At 42.3% G+C, this 13,366-nt stretch overlaps 1 protein-coding gene and 1 long non-coding RNA gene across 4 annotated transcripts in view; both read left to right on the top strand.

The window, feature by feature from the left end:
• WWC1 (WW and C2 domain containing 1) overlaps positions 1 to 13,366 on the top strand; it is a 67,056-nt gene that overhangs the window by 30,706 nt on the left and 22,984 nt on the right. For all 3 annotated transcript variants that reach the window (XM_071443110.1, XM_071443112.1, XM_071443111.1), the window contains exons 2-8: positions 32 to 141; positions 4,984 to 5,187; positions 6,851 to 6,927; positions 7,832 to 7,911; positions 8,811 to 8,940; positions 9,288 to 9,434; positions 10,454 to 10,527. In XM_071443110.1, the coding sequence (XP_071299211.1) occupies positions 32 to 141; positions 4,984 to 5,187; positions 6,851 to 6,927; positions 7,832 to 7,911; positions 8,811 to 8,940; positions 9,288 to 9,434; positions 10,454 to 10,527 (822 nt within the window). The remainder of the gene's footprint in view (positions 1 to 31; positions 142 to 4,983; positions 5,188 to 6,850; positions 6,928 to 7,831; positions 7,912 to 8,810; positions 8,941 to 9,287; positions 9,435 to 10,453; positions 10,528 to 13,366) is intronic.
• Positions 149 to 1,095, top strand: LOC139597621 (uncharacterized). Its single transcript, XR_011681655.1, has 2 exons — positions 149 to 492; positions 871 to 1,095. It is a non-coding gene; the product is annotated as an uncharacterized lncRNA (long non-coding RNA).

The raw sequence follows: 13,366 nt of genomic DNA, 5'->3' as shown, positions 1-13,366 counted from the left end.
TATTCATGCTAAGTATTATTTTGCATTTCAGGTATACTAAACCACTGACCTTTGCTGACTGCATCAGTGATGAGCTGCCCTTAGGATGGGAAGAAGCTTATGACCCTCAGGTTGGAGTCTATTACATAGACCACAACACCAGTAAGTGACATGCTACTGTGTTTTTGCAGAGTGATTTGTGCCTCTATTAAAGTTTACTGAACACAAAACCACAGAGTTGCTAACAGCATGTTTTAGAGTCAATGGCATCTGCAGCTCGTGAAATCAGACCCTGTCCTTCTCCATCCTACAAAGTACTTCCCTCTCTGAGCAGGAATTTGACACCTTTGGGGTTGCAATCTTCAAACTGGCAGCCACGTTCAAGCCAATGGTATGGACACACCTCTGTCAGATTTGGTTCTGCTGAGGAGTCCAACTGGGTAGCAGTGATCTGGAGTTTGTTCTACGCCTGGAATTTGTCCCTGTGGCAAGAGCATCAGAAACAGTGCAAAGGTCTTGTGTTGATTCCCCTGGCAGGGGTGAACTGAATGAGCTCCCTTGGCTGCAGGAGCTCACACTGCCTTTGCTGGAGACAAAACCCTCAAGCTTGGGATGTCCTGTTCAGGCTTGGGGTGTCTTTATCCTGTGCCCTCAAACTAAGCCACTGCTTATACCCTTTGCTAGATGGCTTGATAGACCAAAAGAGTTAATTTTGTAAGTTCATTTATTATAAAAATTATAAAATATATATATATATAAGAATTATAAAAAAATACAGCATTTGTTATATCATCGCAGACATTATAGAATAACTGTAATGGGTTATGCTAGAACAAATCCCCTGGAAAAGTAATAAGCAAAACAAATCAGTGACTTTGATTCTCTTTGCAGAAGAGCTCCAGCTGCAGCCCAGAAATTCACAGCAGAGCCATGCCCAGACCCTTTTAGGGGAGCTTGCAACTCATACTGAGAGAAACTTTTAGAAGACAAAAGTGCCTGGAAGTGCTTTTAAGTTGTGGGTTTTTTAAATCTACTTCTAGGACTTCAACTGAGAACTTAAACTTTTTTTTTAAAATACATTATTTTTTTTTAAATAAAAAATGTGGAATTCTGGTGCATTTTTTTCCTTGGTGGATTTTTTTCCCCCCTTGGATATCTTCATCTTCACACCCTTCCCTTTTTCAAAACTTCCACAACTTCACCTGGCCTGAGACTGCACCCTCCAAGCTTTAGCAACTTCTCTTGGGTGTTAAAAATGCAGAATGAAAAAAACCTATTCCCATAAGCTCTAACTGACCCCCAATATACAATACAAAGATCATAAGTTTCCAGATGTAAAGGTGACACAAATATTTTTATTTAGAACTTATGTAAATCCTGTGATTTTGGGATGACATATCTTTAAATGGCTTCATCCTAACTATTTTCTGTGAGGTAGGGGATGTTGATTTTTTTTTTTAATTGGGAAGTTTGAAAGGGTAGGCAAGTCTACAGGATCACACAAAGGAGATCTGCTGGGGAGAGGAGTGGACAAACTTTTGCTTTAGAAGGTGCTAAGTTGCGAGGCTCAAATTTGGATCTCCTACAGGTCTGTAAGACCAGGTCTGGTGTCCATTTCACAGTCTGGGAATGGGAAAATAGCCTTGACTTGAAGCTGTGGGACATGGAAGCCTGTTGGACCCCTGGAGTGTTTCAGTTAGCAGAAACTCCAGCATTGTTAAGTTTGAGGTTGGACTCAGTGGTCCTAAAGGCCTTTTCCAGCCTGAATAGTTGAATGCAGTTGGGACAAACCACACATGTTTTATTTATCCATTGGAGTTGGTGCAGGGTGAACATGCAAAGGTCTGGGGCAGTTGCCCCTGGTCTGTGTACTCACAGGCACCACAGGATTCAGGGGCATGCAGAGAAGCCTTCCAGCTGTGCTGACACCTGCTTAGTAACAGTGCCTTTTAAAAACTTCCACTTGTGTGGGATGTCAGAGGCCTCAATATTTAAAGAAGAATTCCAGCTAAAAACTTAAAAAGAAGAGGAACAAACTCATGACGTATTTCTTGTGCCAGCTCTAATCCAGTTCACGACAGAGCAGAACACATCCATTTACCTTAACCTAATCAAGCAGCTCAGCTTTGTGGTTCATGTTGAAGTATCCTCTGGAGAGTGTCCAAAACCTTCTTCCTCTCCAAGGTCTCTGGCAGATTCCCTGGCAGGAAGGAACTGCTGAGGGTGGGAAGGGGATGGAGCCATGTTGGGTCTTGCTCGTACTGCACAAGTATTTGAGACTATCAGAAATGAGCCCAAGAATAGACTTAAATGAAATCTAAAGGCCAGCCATTAAAAGAAGCAAGGTGGAGAACAATTGTAACCACCTCTCAGAGGGAAAATAAATACAATTAAATTGAATTGAGTACCCAGAATATTCCTAATAAAGTATTAATGCAGAGCCTTGAGTGTGCCTCTCTGGGAGAACTTTGGAGTGTGATTTGCTCAAAGAAATGATGCTGATGCAAGCATTGTAAACCTACATTCCTCCAACATGAAGCAAGCGGATTTATTTATGACAAGCTCAACATTAAATTAGGAATTCACAAGACAACAAATGATGTAATAGCCTGCATTTCTATAGTTCTTTCATCTCACTCCTGAATGTATTATGCATTTCTCAGTAGCTGGGCTCAGTGAGAGCCCTTGGCCAACACTTTTGTTGATTGGTTATTACATGTTTGAAAACCAAAGCTCAGGGCTGCAATCAAGGGGTTACTGTTAGTGCTTTGATTACTGAAAAGGTTAAGGTGAATATTTAGAATAAATCTGGACACAAAGCATTTCAATACCTCAGTGTGTTGTCCATCCTCTCTGTGAGCTGTTCTGCTGGGCATTCCCTGGGTCAGATTGTGGATGGGCTTGGAGCACTGGCAGTGCTTCACCACCTCACAGAGGTGTTCAGGATTAGAGGCTTTTGCAGTCTTCCTCCTCATTGCTCATAATGGAGGAATTTTCCTGCAGCAGCTTCTACCACCCTTCTTGGGATTCTAGGAAGAATGGGCTGCTAGTCTAAGGAAAAACTGGAAATAACCAGGCTTGAAGACTTATGCTGAGGTAGACTTACAATCCAGTGTCCAGCATCAGACTTCAAGAGCCACAGGCACTTTGCCAACATAACTTTTTATGCTGGAAAGTAGAGAGCCCTAAGTCTCAGTTGCTGGTGATTGTCCAGGGAAGTTGCATGTCTGGGGATGTGGGGGCAGCTCCCTGGGTAACAGCAGACTTTCCCCTTGTGGTTCAGCTGTGGAGAAAAGGGTTACTTCATCTGGGTGTGGGTGATGGTTGTCTGGAAAATGGGATTTGAGGGCAGGAATCGAGGCAGGAGCATGGGGATGTCAGAGTCTTACAGGTTCTGTGCCCTCCTGATCTTTCTTTTGCTCCCTCCAAGACCACAGTGCTATCCATGAGGGCCCCTACAGCTGGTACAAGCAGCTGCTTTTCCCTCATATTCTTTTGGGGTAGTTTTTCAGGTCCAGGTCTAGCTTTAATATTATATCAGCTGAAATATTGCTTCTGCTAGCAGGAGCTGTAAAGGTCCATATAAATGCTTCTACAAACTATACTGGGTTTTTTGATGCATTTTGTGCCTTCTCCAAGTTTTGCCATGTAATTTGAAGTGCCATGTGCTCTTTTGGGTCTTGAGATATTGTTAGAAACAACTTACTGCTGGAGTAGCCCATTAATTTTCTCCTCAGCATGATCATGGACAGCTTGTGAGAAGGATTGAGTGTCCATCCCTTGGGTAAACCCTTTATTTCTAGTTGTGCTGCTAAGAATATTGTCTAACTTCTCTTCCCCACATCCTGTGTACTGCTGTGTTAGTCTTATGCCCAACTCACTTAAGAGCTGCTCATACCTTCCACTCTGGCAGCTTTTACTAAATATTTAAAGAGGCTCTTAAGATATGCAGATTAGATTCCCACTGATAGTTTCAAGCAAGTCCTTTCTATTAATTATTCATTATGTGGTAACTAGGCATCCTTATTCAAGCATGTTAGTTTAGACAGTTCAGAGCACTTGATCAACTAAATATTGGAACCTGCTCCAAACAAGAACATGTAATAGCCTTGAAATAGAAATGAAAAATGTTTTGGGCACTTCTTCACAAAACAGGGACAAACACTGACAATAAATTTACCTCGTTAGTATTAGGAGTAGCTGCATGTCTGTGACCTTACCCCTTTTTCATGATTAGAAACCTGGAATGTATTGGTTGTGTTGGGGTAATGGAGATGGAAGTGCTGTAACTGCTGCATTCCCTATGTTACCCTGAATCCCACCTCCCATATCCTTCAGTCATTTACTGCTGTGCCTGCTTTCCCTAAAGAAAGTGTTTGCTCCTCTCTGAGATGCTGTTCATATAATATCATTTAAGATGATTTCACAAATCTGTGATTTTATCAGACTTTATTTTTACTTGCCTCTGGAATCTGAGTGAGCAGGTTTTCTTTTCCCCCTGCAATAAAAGCCATTTGGCAGCCAAAGAGGATGGGCAGATTTAGAATTGCTTTCATGTTGTCAGGTGCAGTATACTGCAGTTATGGGGCAATGATATTTTCTAAAAGTTTTATCAGTGAAATAGTAGAGCCATTATATTAGTAATGTTATAAAGCAGTTGCCATAAAGATAAGTATAACAGTCAATGTCAGTATCGTACAACTGTGTATGCATATTCTTGTTTTTAAGAGCCAGAACCAGGGCAGCTTCAGCAGCAGAGGAGTTGGAGAGTTATATGACAGTTTTGTTGTGAATGATTCTATTCAGCATGGCAGAACTCATTGGAATTCATTGTGGATCAAAAGTCACCTCCTTAGAAAAAAAGGAAAATGTCTTTAGTCAACTGTTTTATCACAGGGATGGGGCAAGAGACTATTTTAAAATGTCATAAACAGTGGAACTTTTCCAAGAAGCAGAACGAACTTGCATTCTGTTGATCCTGCTTTCTTCTGCTTTGTCTCCAAGAAACGACTCAGATCGAGGACCCCCGGGTGCAATGGAGGCGGGAGCAGGAGCACATGCTGAAGGATTACCTTGTCCTGGCCCAGGAGGCCATTGCTGCCCAGAAGGAGATCTACCAAGTGAAACAGCAGAGGCTTGAGCTGGCCCAGCAGGAGTATCGGCAGCTGCACGACGTTTGGGAGCACAAACTGGGCTCTCAGACCAGCTGTGAGTACTTTGTGAGCTCTGAACCAGCTCTTTGCCCAGCTGTACACCTGTAGGACAGCAACAGGCATGAAACTGCTCCTTGGATGGAGCACTGGGATGGTGTGCCATGGCACTCTCATCTTTGATCAGTTTGTTTCAGGCATGGTGTCTGCCCAGCACCTGTTTGGTAAAGGCTGATTGTTGTGAGACACTCCTGTGTGGGGCTCAGTCACTGCAGTCAATGTGCAGATTTTCTGCATGGGCTTCAATAAATGCTACAATTGTGGTGGTTGGCTCAGTGTGAAAAAGTTAACTTACATGGTGTTTTCCTTGATTTCCCTGTTTAAAGTACAGAAACACGGTGAGAAGGTCCATTTTGGATAGTATTTCCAGGCCCTTTTGTAGTTTTATATCCCAGGTATTTGAGTGATGTTTAGGGGAGCTGAGGGTCTGTATTTTATGCCATGTTCCAAGTCACCACTGCTGGATTGCCTCTCTGTGAGTGCAGAACAGAGCAGCAGTTTGTGCTCCATATTCTGTGTCACAACACATCAATACCAATGTCACTTCAATATTTGGTGCAGAAATCTTCATAGAATGCTGTATTTCCTCCTTACTCCTAGTTAGGAGCTGGAAAATGTCCAGAACAGGGTTTATTTCCTGCATGTATTCCAGAATTTTTGTTATAATCCTCAGTATTGCAGATTTTCTGTGTTCTTGCCAGCCAAGAACCTCCCCCTGTTTCGCTCTTGTGAGTTATGTGTGATGGTGGAGAATTCCACTGGCTAATCCTGTGCCTGGTGTTAACATTTTTAAGTAGTTTTCTGTCAACTGAAGGATTCTTGTTTGACAAGGAGGCAGTCCCTCATCTCTAAAGAACTGAGTTTGCTCTTTTCTTAGGAGTACTCTACCCAGAGCAATGCACTGACAACATGACTTACATGGGCGAGATGGGATCTGTCTTGAAAAATACAACCAAACAGAAATAACTAGAAATGCTTTCCCATGTTTTATAGGGCATAAACTGATGGCTGCAAGGATCAGAATATCTCCCTTGCCTACAGCTACCTCTAACAACATTGCACATTGGGGAGCTTCTGTACCTTCTGAGGCAGAAGGGTTTAACTGCTGCTGAGAAGAGAGTTCTGCTCTTAATGGGACATTGATTTAATCTGGTGTGACACATTGTATGGTTGGTCATGTCCTCAAGGCTGTGAAAAGGCTTGCATCACATTTTTCAGTTTCTTCTGATTCTTTTCTTTTCTTTGTTTCTAAACATTCAGTGGATTGTTTGCTCAATGAGGAAGTCTGAAAAAAAAAATTAAGTAAACCTTCCTGCAATGCCTGTCCCTTCAGTTCTGTTAAATGCCTTTGGAAATGCAGGAAGCCACACCACTGAATGGAGTGAATGTGTTTGGGAGTTTGAGTTAAGTGTGTTAACCTGGAACAAATCCAGACTTTGGAGATGCAGGACATGCTTTGGCCCCTTCAGTCTGCACTTTTTGTGGAGTACTTGACTGCACTATTGCCTTGCCCTGTCTTTGAGCAGTGGAAATTGGGTAACAGACCCAATGTGTGGAGGTCTGAGTGTGCAGGAGTGATGGGAGATCTCTGTCTGTGGTGGGGCTGGTAAAAGTGCAGGGAGGAAGGCAGAGCTGCTGAACTGGCTCTGTGTTTGTTCCAGTGCTTTCTGGCTCCTCGTCAAGTTCCAAGTATGACCCCGAGATCCTCAAAGCAGAGATTGCTACTACAAAATCCAGGGTGAGTAGTACAAATGGACCTTTGCTTGCCATGAGTAATGTTTAGGTATTTCCAGACCTCATGGCAAATTCTGAAAGGAGATGCCAAAGCAGCTGGGAGAGCTAATGTTGTAATTTAGGAGGTCGTTTATCACAATTTTCTAACGTTGCAGTCTTAGGAATTTAAAACAGCTTTTTTTCTTTCCCTCTTAGACTTCAGCCTGGCTTGGCAGCTGGCAGTGCAGGATGGCTGTGGGATGTGGAGCTGCATGCTGGCTCCTGCAGGGCTGGAGAGCTGGGGTCCTCCCCCGGGACTGGCAGCTGCTCTGTGCAGGGCTTAGTGCAGGCTGTCAGCAGGGGAGGGTGTGCTCTCATGCAGAGCTCACTTTGGGAGGAAGAAAGGACTAAAGCAAAGTAGGTCAGTGTGGCCTCTGTGGAGGAATATAAAACAGCAAGCTGTAGGGTCAGTGCATTTACAGTATGGATTATCATCCTGCTGAGTTACTTGTGCAGTGGGGCCTTTTCTCTGGGGAGCTTGGAGGGTGGCTTCAGGTGCTGCAGGGTAACTCCTGTCCTGATGCTGGGGATAATGACTGAGAAGGTTTTAAACATTTCTGAGCAAAGTTGCCATGTGTTTCATTGCTGTCTTTTTTGAATTTTTCTCAATTTTTCCACTTACATGGCTGGAACTTCCCTTGAGGCCCTTGTTAAGAGGTGTGATAGCAGCTACTGGATATAGCCCTGCCAGTGATAAAGTCCTGATGAGGAGGCAGTCAGGGCTGTTTCCTGCTCCTGGCATGAGCTGATTGCCTGGAAACTTTGTTTAGAGTACTGTCTACACTGAAAAAGTTTTGAACTGAATGGGTAGCATTGTACCTAAATACTCATATAAAATAGCATTCTAAAAATGTGACACCTTGCTGCAGGTTAATAAACTCAAGAGAGAAGTAGCTCACATGAAGCAAGAGCTCCAGTACAAAGAGCATGGATTTCAAACCCTGAAGAAGTAAGTGTGTTCTCAAGATCTTTTTTTTCAGAACATCTCTGGCTTGCAATGCTTCCCCCACTACATTTATAAATAGCTGCCTAATAACAAGCTGAAATATGCTGCTGATGATATCTTCAGGCTGAAAGCAGTACACAGCCATGGGGGAGTTCTCTCAAATCAGTGCCTGTGTGGGATTGACCACGTTAGAACTGACTTCATGGCAAAGAGGTTTTGAACCATGATCTCATCAGTTAACTGATATTCTGTTTTACTCAGTACTGCTCAATATGGATGACACTACAGCTCATTGTCTTAATTATAAGAGTCACTGATTTAGGGCACTGAGGAAAGACTGGAGGTGGAGTGCAGGGGGAGGAAAAGTTTCAGGTACTTGCCTTTGTGTGAACAAACATCTGGCATCTTTCAGATGAATATTTATTATAAGGGTCAACCCTGGTAGAATTCCTTTGAGGAAAGGGAAGGATGAAGTGGCTTGTAATTAAATTGTGCAAGCAAATACATCTGTGCATGTTAGTCTGTGCCTGGTTTTTGAAATCATGACTGAAGATAAGGTAATTTTCATAGATGGCTAAGCTGATCCTCTCTAGGTTAGGAACAAGGCAGCTAGCAGCAGTCTGCCCTAACACACTGTCTGGGGGGTTTGTATGCACCTTTGTCCTCCCTAAGGAGTCAAAGAGATGATGATATTGCTGAAATGAGAGCTCTAGCTTAATGTACTGCTGAGTGGAGTAACTTAGGCAGTGGGGAGTGGGGTCTTTTGTTCCTTCTGCTGTCCTTGTTATAGTTTGGAGTGTTTTTTTGTAAAAATCCCTGTCAAGACACATGCATCTAGGATGATTCAATTAACTGGATGTTATTAAGTGTTAGCTTACTGTTTTTTTAAAATTTCTATACAGAATTGACATGAAAATGTCTGATACTCAAGGTGGCTACAAACTTGATGAGGCACAAGCCATTTTAAGTGAAATGAAAGCTCTCAAGAAGGCCATCACATCAGGGGAGAAGGAAAAACAAGACCTCATTCAGGTATTGAAACAAGATGACTTTATAGTATTTTGTGTCACCATTGCTAGAAGATTGAATTTCTGAGAAGTAATTTAAGTATTTTGCATTTCAGATACATAACTGAGGTTTTTATTAAACTAGTTTTTTGTTGGGGTTGGACCACAGTCTCTGCAGTTCTTCAGATGGTAGAAATGAGAAGTATAAAATGCAGTCCAGCCATGCCTGACCTCGAGTTTGCAGAGTCTGAGTGGGCACAGCAGACATGGTCAGATCTGAGTCATGGGGTTAGGCTGAAGTTATGTAGCTGCTGAGGTACTTGGGGCAGAAATGAGCTCACCTCATGATTTTTTTTTTTTTTGTGGTTTTAGAGCTTAGCCAGGTTAAAAGACAGCTTTGTGAATGACAGAGGATCCCAGTCAGACCTGTGGGCCAGCAGTGTGTCTGTGGAGAGCTCCAGCCCTCTGCTACCCCGGCAGTACCTGGATGTCAGCTCCCAGACAGATGTTTCAGGAAATGTGAGTAATGTGTGAGAATGGAGACATTCCTCTGAACTGTCTGTAGAGCTACCTCACCATGAGTTTCCAAGCATGGACAAGTTTCTGTAAAATCATAACTTCTGGTTTAAACTGGTGTGGCTTTGTTTCTGTGTGCAGTGTTAATGTATCTCTAAGGGCAACCTGGTGTTTCCCCACACTGTCTCTATCAGAGAAACCCAGGTAGGAATAAAAGGGAAGGAAGTTTGATTTTGCCTGTAGGTGTAGCTTCTTGTGATACAAACATTCCTTTAGCTCTTTATAGCAATAACTTATGAGACAAGACACATTGAGCAGGTCTGTATGGGCTAAGCTCCAATGAGGACCCTTCCCCTTAGGGTGTCCAAACCCTTTCACTGGGTTACAAGTGACAACAACAGCTTATTTGCAGCTATTTTGATGCCACCAAAGTTGTAGTGCTCATAAACTTTCAGTCCCACATGTGCCAGGAGATCAGAAGTGTCAGGTTGGTCCCAGCCTTGGTAAGGACTCAGGCAGTGCTGGGGGTACATCTTATTTCTCACAGGACAGCACAGAGCCTCTCCTGTGAGCCTTTACTTAAAGGTTTGCAGCCACTTGCAGTCAGGGCCACACATGTTAGTAAAGATCTGCAGATTTGGGCATGATGGGATGTCCCTTGTCTTTAAGACTTTACAGCCAAAGCAAGATGTCATCCAAACCAAACTGCAGTGCAGCACTAAAGGATGCAAAGAGGATTTAAGAAGGAGGATTGCAAAAGTATTTGTGTGTTCATAGAAATAGAAGCCCAAGAGAGATGTGGTGGGTTTTGTCTTCTTTCTAGGTCAGAAAGGGCCTTTGAATCTTGTTGGGGTTTAAGTATTTGAAGAAATAATGAAAAATGTATTTAAGTGCAGCATGTTCCTGTGTTATGATTGGTTTAACTAGGAAATGACTAAGATCAAGTGTCACTTGTAAGAGTGTCAAGGAAATATCACAGGAGGAGTGGTTGCTCAGTTGCTGATGTGGTGTTTTTGTCTCAGTTTGTGGGCAGCAGCAGTAACCAGCTGGCCGAGAAGGTGCGACTGCGGCTGCAGTATGAAGAGGCGAAGAGAAGGTAATCCTTTGGCCCATTGCCCTCTTCATTGTCACACAGCTCATTCTGAGGAGAAGTTTCACTAGAAGAGGTGCCACCAGTCTGAAACCCAGCATTGCTGCTTGGTAAATGTGGTCATTTTGGAGCCAGTGAGACAATAGGCTTTTTGGGCCAGTGTTATCTTTCAAGAAATAAATAACCATCCTAGAAATTACTAAGGCCTGACTAATGCATAAAGAATTCAGTCTGGCCACACCTATGGGGACATAAGTGGTTCTGCTACCTGTTGCCAGTGCTTCCCCATTCCTAATAAGGAGACTGTACTGCAAGGCATCTCCTTACCTTGTTTGAAATGAATGAATGCTTGCGTGCCTAAGTGTGATAAGGAGAAATGTATATTGTGTTAACACCTCACATCAAAATATGGCCAATGCTGCAATTCCAGAGCTTATCTGTAAGAATGTAAGTTTTCACCTTTGCCCTCTGATCTCAAATGAATGAAGAATAGATGAAAAAATATTCTATCTACTTAACAGGCCAATTTAATCAAAAGCTTTCCAGGATTTACTTCTTAATAGATAATAGCTAACACAACTGCATAGTTAAATGAAAAACCACCAAGAATTATTACTTAGACTTTGGCTGGCCTAGTCTTTGTTCAGTGATGTAACCATTGCTGGTGGTGACCTTCTTCGCTTTTAACTGCTCTAGAGGGACTTTGCAACTCCAGAATAACAAAGTTCAGATGTGTGGTACAATCTGTGCTTGGGATATATGCAAAGAGAAGGCTTTTTCTCCAGCCTCTGGTTAGAAGTAACCAGAGCCTTCAGGCTGAGGTTACTCATAATTCTCTCATTTTGGTGTTCTGGAGTAGCCAGTAGGCCATGCTTCTCAGTGGCATAAAATTTGATCTGTGTGTGTGGCAGTTGTCAAAAACTGTGTGCCCAACTGCTTCTGACACAAATTTGTATTTCTTTTCTTAGGTGGAGCAATTTTATCAGAACTGTTTATTTTGCCAGTCCAAGATTTGCCAAACCACCTTGACATTCAAATGATTCAGTGACTTTTAAAAGCAACATTAAAAATACCATTCCAGATGCAGTGGTTAATTTGGCATGTTAAAATTGCCTTTTACTTTTAAGCTTTGCTGAAGGCTTCAGTTTAATTCACACTGACTTTACACACTCAGATTGAAGAGGAATACTCTTGCTTTATCCTGTACCTTTTCCAAGGAGGGGCAAGTGAATAATGACAAGCTTGCTCTTTTAATATGCTCTTTATAAAGAGAGAGAACTTTATTAAGGCAGCACAGTGGTTCATTTGAAGTGGTGATGAGGGGCATAAAAACACCTTGCAGTTAAAGAATACTTGCTGCTCATACCCCATATTTTTCTTAGGTTATCTATAGGTTTTTCTCAAAGTTTAAAAAACATTTTCATGAGGAAACATGACTCTAAATGGTCACGAATAGTTGATGCTAAAATGGAAAGATCTCCAGCTATAAAAGTACCATGGTTTTGGCACAGTATTTAGTAGGAGCTGCAGAAACAAGTACCTCGACTGGTTTAAAGCTGGAACAATACTATGGATATAGTGACTCACAAGGAACCTTCTGTTCCTGTGAAAATTCTTCCTTGTGATGTTTGAAGTGTTTCCTGTCCCCACAGCAGCATTAAAATGTTCCAAAAACACAATAGAGGACTAAGTACTTTGCCCACGCACGAACTGTGAAGGAGCCAAGTGATGGAAATACATGTGTTTTATTAGCTCTGTGGTATCTGGAAAGCTAAAACTTAAGGTTTGAAATCAAGATGGTCCCATATTACTTAGTTTAGAACTACTAGATCTGTAAGGGGCTGGTGCTTTAGAAAGGCTCTGGCAGACACTGTTTGCACCATTACTGTGTACCAGACTAAAAGCTCAGCTGTGGGTGAATATCTGACTGAACTTCACCACCAGAGCTTCCAGGACCCAGTTCCCTTCCCCACCACTAATTCCTTTCCTGTCCCAGCTCAGGCAGAGAGCAGATAATATAAAACCCAAAAAAAACCACAGGGCAGCTACAGAGACAAACCTTTGGCTTAATCATATTCAAAACTGAGAATGGCATCATGTCAAAAAGGTTGTCATTGCTACATCTCAGCAAGGAGATAGCTGCTGCAGCATAAATGTAATCAGAGATGCAATTAAATTATTCTGTACAATTTCAGACACATAGCAGTACCTCAATTGTGTAGCACTTGCACCCTGCACTCTTCTGATTTCTTCAGCAGTTAAACTTTTAGCTTGGGTTCTGTGTGACTGGTGGTAACTCAGGGATTTTAGAAGTATGTTTTTTTAATCTCCTAAAATGAAATACTTTAATGTCACATTAAGCAACATTACAACAATGGTGGATATTTGACTGGTCAGTTTTTAAACCACACCTCCCACTTAGTTTGTGGTTTTTTTCTCAAGAACAGAAGCTTATCTGGTACAGGATTGTTAATTACCAGTTGTAGAGACACATCTTGTGCTCCTGTGGAGATGCATGTGCTCTGAACAATTTCTAGAGACACTAAAAATGTTATGTGCTATGCCTGTGTTGTATAATAATAGAAAGTAGTAACTTTCCCTAATTAACAAAAAAAAGAGCCTTGTTTTGACAATGAATAAATCATCTCACTGCCTTTTCTAGGTAGAAAGAGAACAATAAAATAAAACTTGAGCTTCCTGTTGTGTATGTTCTGTCTGGTGGCCATTCAGAAAGGTGGTGTGACCTGAGCCAGCATTGCAAGCCCAGCCTGGCTCAGCACTGGTTCATCAGACTCAGGCAGTGAATGCTGAAGGGCTGGACTGTTCAGCCAAGTGCAGACCTTCT

Source organism: Agelaius tricolor, unplaced genomic scaffold, assembly GCF_023055355.1.
Source record: "Agelaius tricolor isolate 1412-34295 unplaced genomic scaffold, bAgeTri1.0.p SCAF_18, whole genome shotgun sequence".
In the NCBI taxonomy this organism is placed as follows: Eukaryota; Metazoa; Chordata; class Aves; order Passeriformes; family Icteridae; genus Agelaius; species Agelaius tricolor.
This window is presented reverse-complemented; position numbering and strand designations above follow the sequence as displayed.